The sequence below is a fragment of the Fusarium tjaetaba genome (genome assembly GCF_013396195.1).
Source record: "Fusarium tjaetaba strain NRRL 66243 chromosome Unknown NRRL66243_c0000186, whole genome shotgun sequence".
Taxonomy (NCBI): Eukaryota; Fungi; Ascomycota; class Sordariomycetes; order Hypocreales; family Nectriaceae; genus Fusarium; species Fusarium tjaetaba.
The window spans coordinates 28,059-47,586 of NW_023501382.1; the positions used below are offsets into that span (position 1 = coordinate 28,059).

General features: G+C 49.7%; 7 protein-coding genes across 7 annotated transcripts; 2 read left to right on the forward strand and 5 right to left on the reverse strand.

The window, feature by feature from the left end:
* Nucleotides 1-401: 401 nt before the first annotated feature.
* Nucleotides 402-1,970, reverse strand: FTJAE_8546 (outer mitochondrial membrane porin; the record flags this gene model as incomplete). The annotated part of the gene is made up of 4 exons (XM_037355374.1): nt 402-551; nt 613-1,353; nt 1,563-1,685; nt 1,926-1,970. The coding sequence occupies 4 exons, from the start codon at nt 1,968-1,970 to the stop codon at nt 402-404; spliced, it is 1,059 nt and encodes a 352-aa protein (XP_037204375.1).
* A 1,404-nt stretch (nt 1,971-3,374) lies between these two features.
* FTJAE_8547 (asparagine synthetase) lies at nt 3,375-5,753 on the reverse strand (the record flags this gene model as incomplete). Its single annotated transcript, XM_037355375.1, has 10 exons — nt 3,375-3,417; nt 3,495-3,599; nt 3,649-3,932; nt 3,987-4,979; nt 5,044-5,192; nt 5,253-5,288; nt 5,346-5,372; nt 5,435-5,460; nt 5,519-5,569; nt 5,728-5,753. The coding sequence occupies 10 exons, from the start codon at nt 5,751-5,753 to the stop codon at nt 3,375-3,377; spliced, it is 1,740 nt and encodes a 579-aa protein (XP_037204376.1).
* Nucleotides 5,754-7,216: 1,463 nt separating this feature from the next.
* Nucleotides 7,217-7,849, reverse strand: FTJAE_8548 (sumo-conjugating enzyme ubc9; the record flags this gene model as incomplete). The annotated part of the gene is made up of 4 exons (XM_037355376.1): nt 7,217-7,470; nt 7,525-7,548; nt 7,606-7,766; nt 7,815-7,849. 4 exons carry the CDS (start codon nt 7,847-7,849, stop codon nt 7,217-7,219), a joined length of 474 nt encoding a protein of 157 aa, XP_037204377.1.
* An 868-nt stretch (nt 7,850-8,717) lies between these two features.
* Nucleotides 8,718-10,227, forward strand: FTJAE_8549 (peroxisomal biogenesis factor 19; the record flags this gene model as incomplete). The annotated part of the gene is made up of 4 exons (XM_037355377.1): nt 8,718-9,213; nt 9,264-9,466; nt 9,525-10,067; nt 10,129-10,227. The coding sequence occupies 4 exons, from the start codon at nt 8,718-8,720 to the stop codon at nt 10,225-10,227; spliced, it is 1,341 nt and encodes a 446-aa protein (XP_037204378.1).
* A 205-nt stretch (nt 10,228-10,432) lies between these two features.
* FTJAE_8550 (uncharacterized protein) lies at nt 10,433-11,157 on the reverse strand (the record flags this gene model as incomplete). The annotated part of the gene is made up of 2 exons (XM_037355379.1): nt 10,433-10,789; nt 10,840-11,157. The coding sequence occupies 2 exons, from the start codon at nt 11,155-11,157 to the stop codon at nt 10,433-10,435; spliced, it is 675 nt and encodes a 224-aa protein (XP_037204379.1).
* Nucleotides 11,158-11,644: 487 nt separating this feature from the next.
* FTJAE_8551 (aarF domain protein) lies at nt 11,645-13,541 on the forward strand (the record flags this gene model as incomplete). Its single annotated transcript, XM_037355380.1, has 3 exons — nt 11,645-11,958; nt 12,014-12,164; nt 12,219-13,541. 3 exons carry the CDS (start codon nt 11,645-11,647, stop codon nt 13,539-13,541), a joined length of 1,788 nt encoding a protein of 595 aa, XP_037204380.1.
* Nucleotides 13,542-15,039: 1,498 nt separating this feature from the next.
* Nucleotides 15,040-18,965, reverse strand: FTJAE_8552 (mediator of replication checkpoint 1; the record flags this gene model as incomplete). The annotated part of the gene is made up of 2 exons (XM_037355381.1): nt 15,040-16,024; nt 16,072-18,965. 2 exons carry the CDS (start codon nt 18,963-18,965, stop codon nt 15,040-15,042), a joined length of 3,879 nt encoding a protein of 1,292 aa, XP_037204381.1.
* Between the last annotated feature and the right edge of the window lie 563 nt (nt 18,966-19,528).

Sequence of the window (19,528 nt, forward strand, 5' to 3'; positions counted from 1 at the left end):
ATATCGGGCATTCTCGCCACTGCGATATTGGCGCCTCTCATATATATTCAGTTCATGAGCATTGGGCAGCGAAAAAAGAATAAGACTTGAGCAGGAATGCAGGAAGGCCGGGCGTGTCTCCCAAACAATAAGTGTCATTATCCGGCTTTGAGTTCCTCATCCCTAGATTTTAAGCGGTACCATTACATCAAATAGACGGGATCTACTCCTGGGCAGCACGAGAAATAACTTGCCATGATATGATCTTCGAGATTTTTTATTTAACATAATCTACATCCCCGGAGACCACCGCAATGCAAGCCTGAAAGATATGAGGAGCTGCTGAGGGGAGAACAGCAATGGAGCGGATGTTTTGACGAAGGCTCTCTGCTATTGGGAGATCCAACACTTCTGAGAGAAATTTAGCCCTCGAAGGTGAAGCTGGCACCGAGCTTGTGGGTAGCCTGGTCGAGCTTCTGGGTGTCGAAAGAGCCACCAAGACCCAGGGTGACGCCCTCTCGGAGGAGGACATTGTAGGCAAGGGCAGCAATACCCCGGTCGTTGATCTTGACCTATATTTCGGAGCACGAGTCAGTCACGCATTTCCACATCACAGGAAGTCTGTGTACGAACCTTGGTGAAAGAGACAGGGTCGATGCGGTACTTGCTGGCAACCTCAAGGCCGACAGCGTTACCGGTCTTGGAGTTCCAGGTAGCCTTGGCACCAGCCTCGACCTGTGAGTTGACCTTGTGGTAGTAAGAGGCAGCGAAGACGCTGAGGTTGTCAGAGGCGGTGATGGCAGCGCTGTACTGAGGAGCAGCGTAGCCAACAGCAGCACTGTAGGCGGTCAGAGCAGCCTTGTTAGCATCATAACCAGCGGAGGCGCCAGCCAGGAAACCCTCGTGGCCAACAACGGCGTCGACGTTGGCAACAGGGCCCTTCAGGAGATCGAAGAAGGCACGGCCGTGGAAACCGGGTTGCTTAAAGTGGAGGTTGAACTTGGCTCCCTTAGCGGCGGTAGCAGGAAGGAAGTTGAAGAGACCCTCAAGCTTGAGTCCCTTGGCGAGGGAGTCGGCGACCTCGATCTTGGTGTCGAGAGCATTGGCGGTGTTCCAGGTCTGGGTAAGGGTCAGGCCTGTACGGGAATAGAACATTAGCAGCTGAGCATAGCCAGGTTGAAGTAACGTCGCAAATCCGACCGGCCAGCCTGATTTAGGCACGAGGATTCGCGAGACGCTGAGAGAGGGGAGATTCTGTTTGCGGCGGGGTTTGGGTATGGGTTGTGGAGACTGAGATGGTGAAAGCGAAGAAGGTGTTGAAGAAAAAGATGGTGATGCCGTACCGGTAGGCTTGTCGGTGTATTTTCCCTCAATCTGGAGACTAGAGTCAGTAACCCGAAGGCAGAAAAAATAACGTCCCAAAGAGCAAGGCCGTTTTCTAGTTTCGATAAGAGCTCGTTTGCGATGAAGATGTGAATCGAATTGGTCAACAGCACCAAAAGCCGCGGTTGACCGAACACTAGCTTCCGAACCCCCGAGGAACCACGGCTTGCCATTGAGTTTGCGGAAATGGGAATGCTTACAGCAGCAGAGGTGGCCTTCTCGTGGCTCGACTTGCCAGTAACCTTGAAAGCAACACCGTTGGGGGCGGTGTCCTTGAACTCGAAGGTGGTGGCAGAGAGATGGTAGAAATCCTTGTTGAGGAGCTGTAAACGGCGCAAGAGTTAGCAGAGCTCGTAAACTTCAAGAATCTGTAGTAGTAGATGATCGTGCGGAGCAGATCAATGCAACAGGGGATCTTGCGACTGATGCTCCAATCCACTCCATGATATGAGCTCCGAAAGCGCGAAAAATGAACGGCTCAATTCTCGATATTGTCACAGCCCAAGAAATCAAAACAGAGGAATCCGAGGTGTCGAGACGACGGAGGGGAGATAGAAGCATACATCGTTGGCCGGCTTGGCAATGTCGGAGAAGGCAGGGACAGACATGGTTGCGGTGGATGGTATCGGGAGATATAAGTGTCAAAGGAAAGTTGTGATGAAAATGAAGTTGGAATTTCGACAGAGATGTGAGAGAAACGAACGGGGTAGGAGAGTGGGAGATGATGGAGCCTACCTTAGGTACCTTTCCTAGCATGGGAAGACTCACACAGGGCTGATCTCTTACACAGGGCTTTCCTGTTGGGGAACCCCGCTGGAACCAGCTCATGCTCAGTGCATAGCTAGGGAAGCTCTTGTGTGCTAGGCCCTGAAGACGCCCTGTGCGGCGCCTAGCAAGGAATTTGCACATGGGTAGCCCCAAGTCGGCTGATGTCGGGACTGTGTCACATTGTCACTTGGCCGGGTGATAAAAAGGCAGCCTTTAGCTGGAGATCATGTAATTAATTTAAGCAACATCCCCCAGAGCCAGGGCCCACGTGGAGGGGTAATGAACGATGGCAACGAAAAGAGTTGGTCAAAGACGAGGGAGAGAAGTCAATTGGATGATAGGCAACACCCATTTCCCGAGGGACAGACCAGACCAGACCATCCATGATCGCAACCTCAAATCCCCTCCACTAGGTAAGGTAAGGTACCTTAGGTTGGGAGTCATTGCCTGATCCTCCCGATTTCAGGCTTCGTACAGACGAGGTGTCATTGTGTTAGTAGTAGAGCTTTGGGGTGTCAAGTCCACTCGATGCAATCATCTCGCTGCCCAACGAGTCCTTCATCATCATCGTGTCCCTCCATCCATATCCCTTATTCAGTTTGCATGTTGTCAACGCATGAACAGCTCAGAGACTAGCAACTAACAACTCATGTGACTCCATCACTGACTGACCACTACTAGCAGCTGAAACAGCACTTCAGACCCATTAGTTTGATAGGCATTGCCTGCAAGGAGGTTGAGGTACTCCGTACTTCCCAAGGTATACCAAAAACGTTTTCTCATAAATCCGTAAAATGAAAGCCGAACTCGAAGTGTCCATGTCCGGCTTCATTCTCGTCTATTGGTCCGTTGGCCACACCCTCTTTCCAACCATTGCACGTCAAGACCCTTCATGCATAGACAAATCAGGACGACACATTGCACCTACTGTCACTTTCAAACTGCTGTGAAACCGATCTTTCATCGACACTTGCACAGGTACGAAAATTATGCGATCCTTTGTTTCTAGAACTTTTGTCTTTTGTTTTCTTTCCCAAGTCCCTATCTTTCCGTACCTTTTCCCATCATTCCACGGTAGGTTGGTAAGCAAGATCCAAGACGCCTTTTCTCTTCCTCCAGGAGAACGACACCCAAGACATACACTTCATATTCCTTTTGGGCCAGACATCTCTTATATGGCAGTGTAAGTTACAATGAGGCAAGCAAGCTTGCTGTGCCTGATGTTTGCTCAATTCGCTATATCATTAAGCCGCGTTATCGTATTTGGCGTTGTGGGTGGAAATGGCTCTGCAACCAGACATTAGCAAGCGTGTTTCCTTTCGGACCACCAACCATCCAGCTCTGGGGATAGAGAAGTTACGTACCGGCCACTGGGGTCAGTCTGCTTGGACCAGGTGGGAGTCCAGCGCATGACGGTCGACGCGCAGTGAGGGGGGAAGTGCTCATCAAACATGCATCGATACCAGTAACTATTCATTGTTAGTCTTGTTCAACTGCACGAAACCGGTATCAACGTACGCCTCCTTGGTATCGGGAATATCGTTGCCCCACTCAGGCTTGGGGTTCTTCATCATCTCATCTGTCACCTGCTTCTCGGCGTTGTCCTTGAGTGCGTCGATCCAGCCGTAGCCGACACCATCGGAGAACTGTTCCTTCTGTCGCCAGAGGATGTTATCAGGGAGATAGGGCTGTTCGTCAGGCTCGTCCGAGGTGTCGAAAGCCTTGCGAATGATGTACTTCTCAAGTCTGTCCTTGGTGATCATTTTCTCTTGAGGATCGATGTTCATCGATGTTTCAAGGAACTAATACCACTCTTAGTTTCTGGGGAACAACTGATTTAATAGAGCTGAACTTACCTCCTTATCGAGGAAGGGAACACGAGCTTCAAGGCCCCAAGCGGAGGTGGACTTGTTAGCTCGCAGGCAATCAGCCAAGTGAAGGTTCTTGACACGGCGAACTGTCTCCTCGTGGAAAGCCTCCTTATCAGGGGCAGCGTGGAAATACAGGTAGCCACCGAAGATCTCGTCACTTCCCTCTCCACTCAGAACCATCTTGATACCCATGGCCTTGATCTTTCGTGACAAGAGATACATGGGAGTGGAGGCTCGGATGGTAGTGACATCGTAGGTCTCAAGGTGAAAGATAACATCTGAAAGAGCGTTGAGGCCATCCTCGATGGTGAAGGTCATGACGTGGTGCTTGGTACCAAGGAACTTGGCGACCTCAAGTGCGGCCTTGTTGTCCGGAGAACCAGGCAGTCCGATGGAGAAGGAGTTAAGCTGGGGAAGGTATGTCAGAGTATCGAGGTGATCATCATCGTCAACACCGACGAGACCCTCACCGGTGTCAGGGTTTTCGACAGGGAGAACGTTGCCGTTAGCCTCCAGAGCCTGTTTCCGAAGTCTGGTCACCTCACGCTGAGCGATGGATGCTGTCAGACTCGAGTCAAGGCCACCAGAAAGGAGAACTCCGAAGGGGACTTCAGCCATGAGTCGCTTTCGGACAGCTTTCTCGAGAGCATGTCGGAGAACCTTATAATCGACGGGGTTGCTGGGAACCTTCTTAGGGTCCCACCAAGAAGGGTTAAAGTAGCGAGTCGTCTCGCCAGTCTTCGAGTCGTAGACGTGACCGGGGGGGAAAGCAACGATCTTGTCACAAACGCTATGCAAGCACTTCAGCTCGGAGGCGAAGTAAACGGTTCCGGGTTCCTTGGAGGACCAGCCCTGGTAGAAGGTGGTGATACCAATAGGGTCGCGGGCCGCAATTGTGCGATCTTGCTTCTTGTCGTAGAGGACAAAAGAGAACATGCCATCGAGGTGGTTGGGGCAATCGGTGTCAAACTCGGTGTACTGCAGGAAATCCATTGTGAGCCTGTTATTCTTCCTTAAGCTATGCATGGATTAGTCCTCTTACCAGGGGAATGATAACTTCGCAATCAGATGTGGTCTTGAAGTGGTATTGCTCCTTGAGGGTCTTTCGAATGTGACGATGGTTGTAGATCTCACCGTTGACAGCAAGAATGATGCTGTCGTCGGCGTTGGTCAGGGGCTGGGCTCCAGACTCTGGGGGAATAATCGTTAGCAAATTAAAGGATGCGTCTATACCCAAGACTTTCGACTCACCAACACCGACAATGCTGAGACGCTCATGGCAGAGGACTAAACAAGAGAGTCAGAACCAGAAGCTTTTGTGCTTTGAAAGTCAATTGGGCTTACTAGTATGGTTGGCAATCACGCTTCCACCTGAACATTCGAGTTTAGTACTTGCGACCGTGAAGGCTACTGCATTGGTGCTGTTGACTCACTCCAGTCGGGGCCACGGTGACGGATTCTGCACAATTCAGGTTAATTTGGAGGGTTGTGCCTTGATCGACCAGTGTGATACATACTGCTTTGCGAGCTTCAAAGCCGTGGGCTTGAACTTTTCCACGTCAGGATGACTGTAGGGACGCAAAATGTTAGTCATGCCATGATTCTTCTTTTCCCCCTCCGACCGCGGGGTGATTTCAATTCCAATCCCAATTGATGGCGGGGTCCTCATGCCCCTCCAAACCACCAAAACAGATCCATGTTCATTTTCGCAAGGGAGGGAGCGTACCGGTGACAGGCGAAGATACCACACATGTTAGCGGTTTCTGGGATATGCGCGCGTTATGTGTGTATCACGAAGGGGAGTGCTTGAAGAAGAATGGTAGGAGGAAGAGAAAGGGCGAGGCAAGATTAATATTTAGCAATAGTTTCGGGCGAGAGAAAAAAGAGGAGTCATATGAAACTCCACACTCCTTCCGCCGGCACAGAACAGGCGATAAGTACTAAGATACCTACCCCCCATGGGTAGGTGTATGTAGGTACCAGAACAGATACGTAGTACCAACCAATACTTCACAGCCGCAAGGTTATTAGCGGTTAACGGCCGTGGCCGATACAATCATATGGAAGTCTTTAACTTGTTAAGGTTATCCACCAAATGCTCCGCTGCGGACGCGAATGAGCATCTCCCCACTATCATAGTGACCAGCCTGCCAGCATGAGTGAAGATGCCAGGCCAGTTCATTTGTGCTGTGAGGGTCTCGACAGCTCGACTCGTTTACTTCAACTGAGACCGAGTCTCCATCGTCCTCGCTTGTAAGTGGACAGAAGAATCAGTCCGCTGATAGATAAACGGCTTTGCGCTTCTGCGGCGCAATCATGTCAAGCCAAGCCAAAATATTTTTTGAGGTGTGAGTAAATCTCCAGGCCGATTTCGGCTTGTAATTCGGCAGACTTAATTGGCAGCAGCGAGTAGTCCAGCCCTTGAGCTTGTGCGTTCCCGGCCCAGTTTACATAAGCTCAATAACCTTGGACTTATGGACTTGATAAGGGGAATACAGCGGACATGCGGCTCTTGATTGTCACGTCACAAGACCAACGTTGACAGGCTCCGTACCTATGTACAGTAATAAAACCTCTGAACTGAGAGTACCTATGCCATCGAGACTGAAAATCAACATATGTTTATCAGGACATGCGAGATTCTTGATAAAGAAACTTTCTCCAAAACTTACATAAGGCAGCCCCATCACATATATCACTTAGCCTTCTCATATCAACTCCCCATCAACCCTTTCCCACGGCAGCTTTCACACGCGCAAGACAACCGCTCTCGTTTACGACGTAACCGAGTGGGTCGGGCATATCCCGACAACGCAGCCGCAAATGATTCACTCGCCGGTGATGACCCAAGAAACACGGATCGACAAGGGTCGTTAGTGGCTCTTCGACAGTCCCGGGACAAATGGTTTCTTTACGAAATGAAGACTTCAACGAATTTCAAAAAAGCGCACTATCGCAGCGAACTGCCTGCTCGTTCTCCAGTATAAAAAGGATCTTGATGACGTTGCGCTAGCACCTATCTCCTGTTGTATTGTCAACTCTCCTTGTCATACTGTGATATATAGCGTGTTTCCGTAATGCGTGGAGTCTACTTCATAGACTCTGAGTAACTTTCCGCCTTGGTATTTCCCTTTAAACGCCGTAGCCTGAGGTGCCTTACAAAGAAAAATTTGGTCTAAAAGGTCTCTTCTCTCCCAACGCCTCCGAACGCTTCATCAAGGTGTGGGGTTCTCACGAACCGTACGGCGAACTCGCTTCTCGTACTCGGCACGATCTCTCTTGAAAAGATTGTATGCCTCTGCTTGGGCAGGTGACTCGGGGTTGGGGTCGTTGAGAAGGTCCTGGATACCGAGAAGGATTTGTTTGACGGTGATCGCAGGCTTCCAAGCCTCCTCTTCGTTGAGGATGGACAGGCAGACAGTTCCTGAAGGGTACACATTGGGGTGGAACAGCGGGGGGACAAATTTGCCTATTTTTATATTAGCAAGGCGGCCTTCACACATTATGGTCGAGAGGGTATTACACTTGGGAGGCTTTGTAGGGTACTCTGCGTTGAACAAGTATTAGCGCGGTCCGAGCAATATCGTGTGGTGTTGGAACTTACCATCAGGGAAAGCGATGGTCAGCTTGAAGAGTCCGCCAGACCAAATTGTGTTATCTTTGCCAGGGATTCCGCATTCCCAATTTTTGACATCGAGTACACCTTCTTTGGTACGCTGTGGCTTGGCATAGAAACCAAAAGGATGGTCTCGTCGCCACTGCTTCCTATCGAGATTTCAGCCAAGTCCGTGAACTATTCATTACTAATCTCACCTCTCCTCTTGTAATCGGTTCTGGCAAAGCGCCATGATCCCGTTGTTCAACGATGTCAATTAGAGGTGGGACGAGGGTGACGAGGTTCGTAGGCGAAGAATATGAGAAGAAAAAGATTGTCGAGAATCGCCTGAGAGGTCGGAAAGCTGAGGTGCGACGCGAGTTGCGGCAGAATAAAGAGTCACTGGAGAGGAGCTTGCACAGCTCTAACTAATGGCCAAGCTTTCGGGTTGCCGAGTGAAGGAAAATGCTTCAGAGGGTAAATATCTGACACGAAAAGAAACAAATAGAAAGTCGGCTCGAAGGCGAAGGCGGAGGCGGGACCTATTGTTTGCGCAATCGTGCCCGAGGTACAATTCACGAAACGACGTCTTGTTGATGATTCGATGCACAGGCCAGAACCTGTTGTCGTTGGTTGAAAAGACGCCAGTCGGGGACATGGATGCTTTTCCGGCAAACCCCGCTAAGTGGTCACCTAAATGCCCAGGGCCTCACGCTAGGTCCGGGGGTTGATTTGCGCTGTTGCGGCTTGTTGACCTTCTGAAGCCTTTAGGTACTGTAGTGAGGGGCACTTTTTGAATCAAGTGGAAGACAGCCCGCCCGCTTGAGGTGCGAACCTGCTAGCGCCGCATCATAGGTCACCTCGGCTCAGTCATTGAGTTAAGCTGGAAGCGGGCGGGCATCGATCCCTCAGACGGGATTGCCCACGTACCAAGGTATAAAATCACTTACGGCTTGGTACCTACATCGCAAATCTTTGCTCTATTGACCTTGCGCCATCCTTGTCCTTTCTTATGAGGCATTGCCTGAACTTGGCTGACTTTCATCATTAATCTTACTTCATCCGCTTCTTTTGGCAGAAGTGGGGGCGTTCGAGTACTGGGAAACGAGGCAGATATCATCATGGGCGTGGACAAAGACACGGAAGTCGCCCTCAAGGAGGAGGTCACGGAGGGGCTCAAAGATGCTGCTCAAGAGGGCGTTAAAGATGAGGTGAAAGAGGGCAAAAAGGATGAAATTGGGGATACCACAGACCTCAAGACCGAAGCCGAGGCTGATGCTGATGCTGCTACCTCATCTCACACTCTCATGCCTGATGCTCCAACCGCACATGCTGTCGCCACTAGTCTAGCGACTCCCTCTCTAGATTCAAAGCCTCAGAACTCTGCCTTACACGAGGCTTCTGCTGAAGATACTGCTCCTGATGATGCTGTTCCTCAGGACTCATCATCCAAAGCTGCCCCGCAACAGCCCGGCCCCCAAGAAGCAGCCGCCACGACAGAAGCTGTAGCAGAGAAGACTGACGCTTTGCCAACCCCAGCACCAAAGGCCGCTGTAACCGTTGATGAAATAGACGAGGTTCCAGACCCGGACGAGGACGACTTGGATGATTTGGATGGTCGGTGAAAAGGCACAGAGATGTAAGGAAACCCAGCTGACTGTTCTTAGATATGCTGGAAGAGTTCTCTACCGTTAAGCTAGATCAAGCCAAGCCTCCTGAAGCTGCCGCTGCTGGCTCCAGTAAACCAGAAGCTCCCAAGGGCTCTGCTTCCGGCAAACAACCTGAAGTGGAGGATGCGTTCTCAGAAGATGAATTTGCTAGGCAGCTCCAGGCTGGCATGGCTGATCTACTGGGCGAACTTGAACAGTCTGTGCGTTTCACTTCATCTAGCAAGACCAACGAAAGTATGATTGCTGATACAATTACAGCCTGACATGCAAGCACAGTTTGAGGATATCTTCAAACACATAGCTGCGGCAGAAGGTGCTGGTGACGCGCCACCTCCAAGCACTTCCAAAGGGCCTTCTTCTCAAGCACCGCCTGAGGATGCATCGTTCCAAGATACTATCAAGCGAACTATGGAGCGCATGCAAGCTTCGGGAGACCAAGCTACCGCTGCTGCTGCCTCGGGATCCGCTGATGATTTCATGTCTGAGATGCTCAAGCAGTTGTCTTCGGGCGACCTTGGTGATCTGGGAGGCGACGGCAGCGAGGAAGAATTCTCCAAAATGCTTATGGGCATGATGGAGCAGCTCACTAACAAGGAAATTCTATATGAACCCATGAAGGAACTCGATGAGAAATTCCCTGAATGGCTTATCAAGAATCGTGACTCAACACCGAAGGATGACTTGAAGCGCTACGAGGAGCAACAGTCCATTGTACGAGAGATAGTGGCCAAGTTCGAAGAGAAGACGTACTCGGATTCCAATGCGGCGGACCGTGAATTCATTGTGGATAAGATGCAAAAGGTATGATTCATCTGCCTGTTATTCTCACTGGTGGGACCTATATCACTAACAAGTTGTCCAGATGCAAGCAGCAGGATCACCACCTTCTGATTTAGTTGGAGACATGCAGTCAGCCCAAGATGCCCTCAATCCAGGAGATGAAGCCTGTAACCCTCAGTAGATAAGGAACTTGGTTATTGACCCCAAGTCATCTATATACCCTTGCTCAAAATAATATGTGTGCACATATGACGATATCCACTGGCACTTTCTGAACGCCGTGTCCCCTTCCTGGGTTATCCGATTAACCCCAACGCCAAGCGAGCAAACGCGCAAAGTTGAATAGGGAAAAAGCAAGAGTAAAAGCAAAGAACCAAGAAAGAACATTATTGCATCTCAATGTCTCCAGAAGTATCGATCTGGTTTTGGAGTCGGAGCGGCTCATTTTGTTTGAATTGTTCTTGCGCTATGAGCTCGGCAAAGACATCATCATAGTCTTCGTCTGATAGCGGAGGCGAGGGTGGACGTTGTGAAGAAGCCATCCGCTGTTGCTGTTCCTCATAGGATGCAAACATCGCTTCGAGCTGCTCTTCCTCATCCATCATGATTTCATCCTCGTCTTGTTCCGGAATGGGAGGTTGCTCTTGGTAGAAAGTCATGGCGTCCTCGATATCCGCCTCGGTAATGTCAGGAGCGTCATGAGACAGCTGTCCTCGGTCGGCAAGATAATTTGTCTTTAGAAACTACGATTAAATTAGCAACATTCATAATACATCAAGGGATCTCTCCTTACCTGTCCCTCTATGTCTCTACGTTGCCAGGCCTTGTCTTCACGGCTCTGTCGCACATTCTGGAGGAAGACCTTCCGTCTTCCTTCGTGTAGCTCGTCCCGCTTCTTGTTCACTGGGTTTGGCCGAGTGGGACGCGAAGAGAATTTGAACTTTGGGGGCTTGATGGGAGAAGATTGAATTTGGCGCTGCGGACACACGTTTCTGTCAATTGGTGAGAGTGGCGATGATGCGCGCACAGGTGAAGAAGAGAGCGGCGATGAGACAGCAGGGCGATGGTCCCACGAACCGGAGAAAATGGGCGAGGGAGAAAAAGACATCATATTTCTGATATTTCTGATTGTGCAATTTTTGACGATTTTGCTGTATGAGATTGCAGAGGACCCATACGATCGATGTAAATGTTGGAGGGAGCTCAACTTAAAGAATTACATCGATTTCGTGTTGTACTTTGGAGATGCGTGGTCGTGTAAAGAGGTGACCTTAAACGCGTTACGGTCGCGGTCGCGCAGTCACATGACGTACCTAGTGTCTAAGGTAATTCGCCCCCGAAGATCGCACCCGGCCCAAGCCGAGCGATAGACGGAGGTTTGTCGGAATCGGCACACCCAAGCAAAAAAACTGTCAACTTGATTTTGGTTGACGACATGATCTAGTAAACTAAGCCTACCTACCTTATTAAGTCTGGTGTCTGTGGTGTCAACCTGTTTCTATTACTTTCCTGCTAGCATTTCTTTTCTTTCTCAAGAATGAACAATTCTATTTTACCACATACTATTTCTCCTTCTTAAAAAGTCCATCGGCAGTCAGATGAACGCCTTATCTGTTTCGGCCTTTGCGAATCGCATCGCCACTCGATCATGGACCTGTTCGACTTGTAGAAGTCAGTTGGTCCGAAGTAAGCCCTTGGGGGGTCTCAGCGCAAGAGGTTTCGCATCGCGGAGAGGCTCGAGGAAAAGCAATGGTCACAAGTCTGGCCCTAAACGACCGCTATTATATGCCTCGGCTGGTGTTGGTACCGTAGGCGCGACCGCGCTTGCGTTCACCGACGACATCAAGAGTAGTTATGAGGCGGCAGAACGTACAGGAAGAGTTGCGGTTGCGCTCGCCGTGTGTATCAACGAGTATGTGGTTACTTGTCATTGGGTGCAGGCGGTACGAAACTGATACTTCGAGTAGTTACCGGACAACACTGAACGCCAGAGAAGCGACAGCGGACCATGATGCACAGGAGAGCATGCTCAAGGCATGTCACAAACGATGCGCCGAACGGACTCTCGTTGTGTTGGAAAAGAATGGCGGCATCTTTATCAAACTCGGCCAGCATCTGGTATGACCTCTACCAACTTCGGAGCTCGAGCGATCGGACTAATTACTACGCCAGAGCGCCATGAATTACCTATTACCATCCGAATGGACAAACACGTTCATCCCCCTGCAGGACAAGTGTCCTGTATCTTCACTTGAGTCGATCGAAGATATGTTTCGCAAAGATACAGGAGAAGAGCTTTGGGACTATTTCTCTGATTTCGCCCCTGAACCAATTGGCGCTGCCTCCCTTGCTCAGGTACATCTGGCATCCATCAAGGGGTCAAACCAGAAGGTTGCTGTCAAAGTTCAACATCCTGAGCTTGAAGCATGGGCACCGCTGGATCTAGCGCTTACCCGGTACACATTTTCGACCCTGAAAAGATTCTTCCCCGAATATGATCTTGAGTGGCTCTCTTCTGAGATGGATGTTTCTCTTCCTAAAGAACTCGACTTCCAAGAAGAGGCCAACAATGCCCGACGTATGAAGGAGCACTTCGCCAAGATTCCACAGTTACCCCTGATTATTCCCGAGGTCATCTGGGCCAAGAAGCGAATCATTGTTATGGCGTGCGAAGCGGGAAGCAGACTCGACGATCTGGAGTATTTGGATAAGAACGGTATTGACCGAGATGAAGTATCTGCCACGTTGGCGCGTATCTTCAACGAAATGATCTTTGGTGATGGTGCACCCCTGCACTGTGATCCTCACGGTGGCAACATTGCAATTCGCAAGAACAATTCCCGCCGGGGCCTTGGACGAGGTCCTAACTTTGACGTGATTCTATATGATCATGGTCTTTACCGCGACATTGAGCTTCCTTTGCGAAGATCATACGCCAAGATGTGGCTTGCGGTTATTGATGGTGATATGGATCGAATGAAGAAATATGCACATGAGGTTGCCGGTATAGAGGACAAAGATTTCCCACTTTTTGCATCAGCAATCACTGGTCGAGACTACAGTATTGTTAGCAAGTCTGGATCTATCCTCGAGACTCGAACAGCGGATGAGCAAAAGACAATGAGCGGGGCGCTGCAGGAGGGTCTCATTGTCGACCTCGTGCAGCTTCTTAGCCGCGTGCCTCGTATCATTCTTCTAATCCTCAAGACAAATGATCTTACCCGAAGCCTTGACGAGAACCTCCAGACACGGCAGGGTCCTATACGTTCGTTCATGATCCTCGCACGATATTGCACCCGGACCGTGTTCCACGAGAAGCTTGAAGAGATTGGTCAAAATGGATCATTCCTCTGGCCGCTCAATGCTGTGCGTGTGTTTGTTGCATGGGTTGGTTTCATGCGCGTGGAGATCAAGTTAGAGGCCTTCGAACTTTGGCTATCAACCAAGAGAATGTTGGGCCTAGGCAGTTTAGAGTTTTCAGGCGCGGCGTTATAAAGGTGAAAGATGACAACGAATTAGAAGATATATCGATATAGAGTATATATATACCTTGCTGGCATGGCACACAGAGCATATAGAAGCCGGCCGCAGAAGGTTCATGATGCAATGCATTCATATCAAGTAATAATCCAATTGCGTTTCAACTGTACAATCATGCTGGTAGCCAGTTCCGGTTACTTACTTGTTTCCTACTTTCGTAACTCATCGACATGTTAGCTCTATGAGAACAGCCCAATCAATATGTCTAATTTCAAGGTCATTGGCATGATTCATTCTCCTTCTGCCTCTTTTTTTTCTCTCCTCATCTTTCCGCTAGGTTAGCCAGTTGCCTCATCTTTGCTTTCCAAATAGGTTGATATTCTGCACTACAGACCATCTCTCCATGTTATCTGTACATATTGAGTCTAAGAAGAAAGGCAATGGACAAGGAGATCTATGCCTATACCCTTCTCACGAAAGTACCAATCTCTATTCGATGACACGCAAAAATGCCGTGTATTGGCCTCCCTGCTGATTCGTCAAGTTCATGAAATGTATGGAATTGAGGCACAAGCTGGACACAGTCACAAACAGAATCAGAAACAACTTCTTCAAAATATGTAGACTATTTACTACATGTCCTATTCTTGGCCTGAGATGGTATTTTCAAATCGTCATGTCAAGCTTATTATACAAGCGTCATTAAACTTGGTGGTTCTACCGGTACTGAATGAGGCCTAACGAGGGCTAGGATGACCCCAATGAGCAACAGGCGACTGAAGCTGCAAAAAATGGTGGTTCCGCCCGGGATCGAACCGGGGACCTTCTCGGTGTTAACGAGATGCCATGACCAACTAGACCACGGAACCTATCCGTTTGTGAGTAGGGTGAGGCATAGGCGGCTCATTCCACCGGTTCGAAGATGCCCCCGGGACGACGATAGTACTAACTAGTAGGTAGGGTTGAAGTAATCACTACGAAACTTGAGTTAGTAATACAAACAAACCGAAACAGGTGTTCTAGAAACCGCAGGCTTTCTTTATCATCGGGTAGTAGAGGTGGCGCCATCTCGTTCACTAAGACGGCCCCGGTTCGATCCTGGACAGGCCTACCATTCTAGTAGCTTCAGTCACTTGTGTCATGTGTTATAGATATACAGAGTACATAATGGTGGTCTTCTTTCTCCCTTTGCAGGAAATGGTGCTGTAGAATCAGTGGCTCAGGAGGCTGATAGTCATACATAAGCCTGAGTCAGTATGTGACCACATTACGATCACCAAACTACCCACTGAGGTGATGTCTTGCTGAGATAACCATGAATAAGACAACCAAGTGCGGATGATAGACCAACGATGCCCAGGCTTAACAAATTAAATGCTACATCTAACACCTTGGATATAGTATCGCTAAGATATCGTGTCTTGTCCATCCCAACTCCGCGCCATCCCATGTTAATTTTTCAAACCTTTCATACATGAACCGCATGAAAGAACGAATCCCGCTCTGCGCCAGCTTATTCAAACGAACCCTTACCCAATAAGCCACCCACGACTCCAACTCTCCTCTCTGCCCCTTTAATCTTTCTTTCTTCTCTTTTTCGCTCACTCTGTTCCAGCTTTGCTCGTCTCTCGCTGTCACGAGCAAAAGCATGTACACCGCTCTTCTTGCTGGCTCCCTTCTTGATCTTGGCCTCCTCCCCAAATCCGCTCGCTGGTGCTGGTGAACTAGAGCTTGTTGTAGAGACCGTGCCAGATACAAATGAATTTGTAGTAGCGCGGCGAAGCAGAGCGGGGACTTTGAATGAGGAGCTTGATGCTGTTGCAAAGGCAAGGCGGCCAGTGCTAACGTTGGAAGAACCATTGCGTTTTAGACTGATACGATCAACGACAGCAACACGGCCACGGCGAGGGTTGGAGGTATCATTCTCCTTGTCGCTGCGAGTTTCTGTGGTCGTATTTTCTTCGCCTTCGCTGTCTGAACCGACTTCAGTTGCGGGGATAACTGAACCATGGGGTTCTTCCAACAGATCGGACAAAGTTTCGCGAACTTCACCGATGTTGGAGGGCTTCTTGCCATCCTTGGTCCTACGCAGATAGCTAGGGACCCTGTTACCAGTAGGACCGAGAACCTTCTGAGGTTGGCTATCAGGAACAGTCTGGGCCTCGCGGCTTTCATCCTGAGACTGGGATTGTGAGGACTCAACAATCTCCTCTGGTGCATCCAAGAAGTCCATTTCATCATCACTGCCACGATCCTCGATCGTTCGTAAGAAGGCCTGATTTCCGGGGTTCTCGGCTATCTTCTTGACACGCTCGTCGGAAAATAGAGCTTTCTGCATTTTAGCAAACTGTCGACGCTTCATTCGACGACGGGCCTCTCCATCATCGTCTGAATCGTCAAGGTCGTAGCCTGCACCTCGCTTACGGCGAAGCATGCCAGTCGTGATGTCCTTGAAAAGCTTCTCTACCTGCTTTTCGTCTTCTGCCTGTTCTCGAGCGCTATGGAATGTCAGTCTTGTTGTAAATGATTCGGATATAGTACCTACGCGTATAAAGCGGCGAGTTTGGCTCCGTCAATGTCGTTACTAGCAGTGTCGTCTATGATGTCCTTGAGTGAAGCGGCAGACTCATTGTCACTGTCCTCGCCATCTGCACCACCCAGCCCAGCATATTCATCTTCGGATTCCTCGGCTTGTTCCTGAACCATCTCTTTCGCCTTGCTGTTTTTGTGGTCAAACTTCGGTTGGAGACGTTTCTTATGTTCGTTCTTGGCACCCTCCCTCAACGCTTCAAAAACATTATCAGTCTTCTTTGCCGATGCCGGCTCTGGCGTTTCCTGAATGCGTTGAGATGTCTCCATTCTGCGGCGAAGGCGGCCACGGCGGACGAGTGGTGAAGCTTGGGTCGGGTCGTCCTGATCGACCAACATGGTCTCTGTAGTCGAAACTGGTGCCTCGACAAATCTGCTCTTTAAGGGTGTTTGGTCTTGGAGCCCACCATCCTGAGTGAAATCAATCATTTCGGAAATTTGAGTGCTCTCTTCCCGAAGCAAGCTGTCCAGGCCGCGCATCTGAGACTGAGAAAGGTCGAGGGCGATGTCTTGAGTATTCTTTTGGCTGTCAATCTTTTGACTGTCTACGATCACGTCCTCCATGGGCTCGTCCATGGTCGCAGAGAAGTTGGAGTCGGGAAAATGATCGAAATCGGGCATCAAAGATTGGGTTGGACCATCTGCAGAATTCATTTGGCTGTCGTCCATGGTACCAGCGAAAATCTGCGTGAGACCGAGACCAGCCGGCCCCTGTACCGGCAAACCAGGGATAAAGTTCTTCTTCGCTGAACGGAGGACTGATCTAGGTGCAGTTGGAGATTGGGTGTTTGGGACTGTTGGTGACATGTGTACAGTAGTTTTTGGTCTCGGTGTCATCTCGACTGCGTCCTCCTCCTCCTCGTCGGAAAGAACAATAGGCTTTCGCAGTCGTCGATGTCTCGTGGCAGGGAACTCTTCTATATCGTCTTGAACATCTTGACTGGCGACAATATTTGCATCTTCATTCTCATCAGCAGAGGCCTCAGACTCTCCATCTCGAGCCTCGACTTCGACCATGTTATTGCCATCTGTTTGCTCCTCGTCACTGAGTTCCTCCTCATCCTCAGACCCGGACAACTCGACAACTGATCCTTCTCCGTCGGCTTCGTTTCCAGATGCCTGATACTCGTCGTCCTCGCTGTCATCCCAGGCCAAAGGGTCGACTTCGCCATTCTCCTTCGCTTCCTTTTTGGCGGCCGCTTTCTCTTTTTGCCTGATCATCTGTGCCTCCACTCTTGCCCTAGCGACGATGTCCTCAGCGTCTTGCATTTGACGCTCACGCTCTTCTGCGGTCTGAATAACGACACCTTGAGCCTTTAGCAGATCTACTCTGCGGTCACGCTCTACCTTGGCTTGCTGCCGGGCCTTCTGATATAGATAGGCTTGGAGTTCTCCTGCTGTCATGCCGTGGTTTTCGTTCTTTCGCCTTGTCTCCTTGCCGGGAGATTTTAGTTGGGCAAGAGCGCGCAATGCCTGAACGGAGCTGTGTTCTTGTGCTTTCTTTGCTGGCGCCATGTCGAATACAGCTCGAATCTTGTCTTTGGTGGTGGTAGTAATCTCCAACTCGTCATCCGAATCTACCATAGTCACGTTGGCCCTCACAGGTGGGAGCTTGACTCGAAATTGGCGCCTCGAGTTTTGAACGGGCTGCTCCTGTTCGGTTCGAATGTCCACGGCCTTCCCCTTTCCTTTATCTGGCTTGAGCCTGGTTGTCTCAGCCAGACTGTCTATAGTTGGCAAGTCGAATTCATCGTCACCAGCAGCGGTTTCTGGATCTGTAACGGCCGTGGCAGTCTCTTTAGAAACTGGCGGGGAACTCGGTGGTGTATCGGCATCCTGCATCTCAACATCGCTGTGTGGTGTCGGGACCCTGCTCGAGCTGGCCACATCTGGTTCTGGTTCACCAGCCGGGCGAAAGTTGAAACGCTCAAACAAACTGTTCTTGGTGATCTTCTTTCGTGTCTTGGCTTCATGTGCCAACTGCATATTTCTCGACATTCTCTGAGTTTCTCTCTTCATCTCCTCGATGGCCTTCTTGCTGGCTTTACGAGCACTGGGTCGCTCGGCCTGTGTTAGTCGTCGGCCGCCTTCATCGTCGGTAATACTGGAATTATCGTCATCCGAGACCATCTCTTCCATCTCCTGAGCGACTTTTTGTTGCTTTGCCCGTTTTTCGTTCTCTATTGCTTCTTTAGCGGCATCTTCGTCACGCCTCTTTTGTCTGCGGCGCTCCAGCATCGCTTTAAAGCGCTCGGGTTTGGGGGTAGGCATATCAACCTCTGAATCAGAACCATTATGTATAGATCGGGTTGGTGAAGTTCGAAGAGGCGATGATACGAAAAGTGCTGGGCTGGAACCACGAGGGGTGCGTTTCGAGGCTGGCGATGAAGGTGCCTTGCGAACTAATCTCCGACTTGCAACAGGAGCGTCATCCTCTTGCGATTCAACATCGGGCATACTAATATTGTCTGCCTTCTCCACTTCTCCAGTCGCCTTCTCTCCTGGCTCGTGAGTCTTCGCTATGCGATCCCCAGTAGTTTCTTTTTGCAAAGAAGACGAATTCCCGGACTCCTTTTGTTGCCATGACCGTTGCATCCTAGCCGCCAGCTTGCCTCGTGGCCTATTTATGACATTATCCGATTCATCGGACGCTTCATGATCAGGTAGGGTCTGAGTTGGTAGGTCGAGGTTATTTTTTGAGTGTTTGCATGTGTATTGGTTTGAAGAGGATGCTTCGTCGTCACTACTCTCAAGAGCTGCAAGCTGTGCTCTGAATCTGGACTGTGGTGAAAGTGGTTCGGGAGTTCCGCCCTCCAAGGAGTGGGATGCGGTTCGTGGGGGAGTAGCCATTGTGATATCGATGGTAGTTATGATGTAGATAGAAAGTGGTCAGCGAAAAGGTGGGAATAATGAGTAAATTAACATCTAGTCCTCGGGAGTGAATGATATTTTTGACATGAGAGTGGATGTTGATCTGTGAGAGACTGAGGATGATGGAAACTCCCAAGTCTAAGTGGTAGTGGGGAGCTTAACGCGACGCGCGGGCCATGGAAATGCGTTGGCGTGGAGAGACGCGTTGATACGCATCAATCACGCGCAAAGTTCACCAGCCACAGTAAAATTCAATTAACACCCCTGAGCTCCAAACGTCTCAGAGGTCCGTCCGTAGGTATACATGGCGAGGGCTAGTACTCCGTCAACATCTTGGATACTGCAAATGTCACATATTTATATCGTACTTTCGTATATCATGAGGAGAATGGCACAATTAAATTTAGTTGGCTATGCGGCTAATTGATCTCTCCTCCGTTTTTATAAAAGTTTTTGGTTTTTAAATACCAATATGAGCATCCGGTAAAGACTGTCCTATAAATATCCTCCCTCTATTTCAATCAATGTCAAGAGCATGTAAC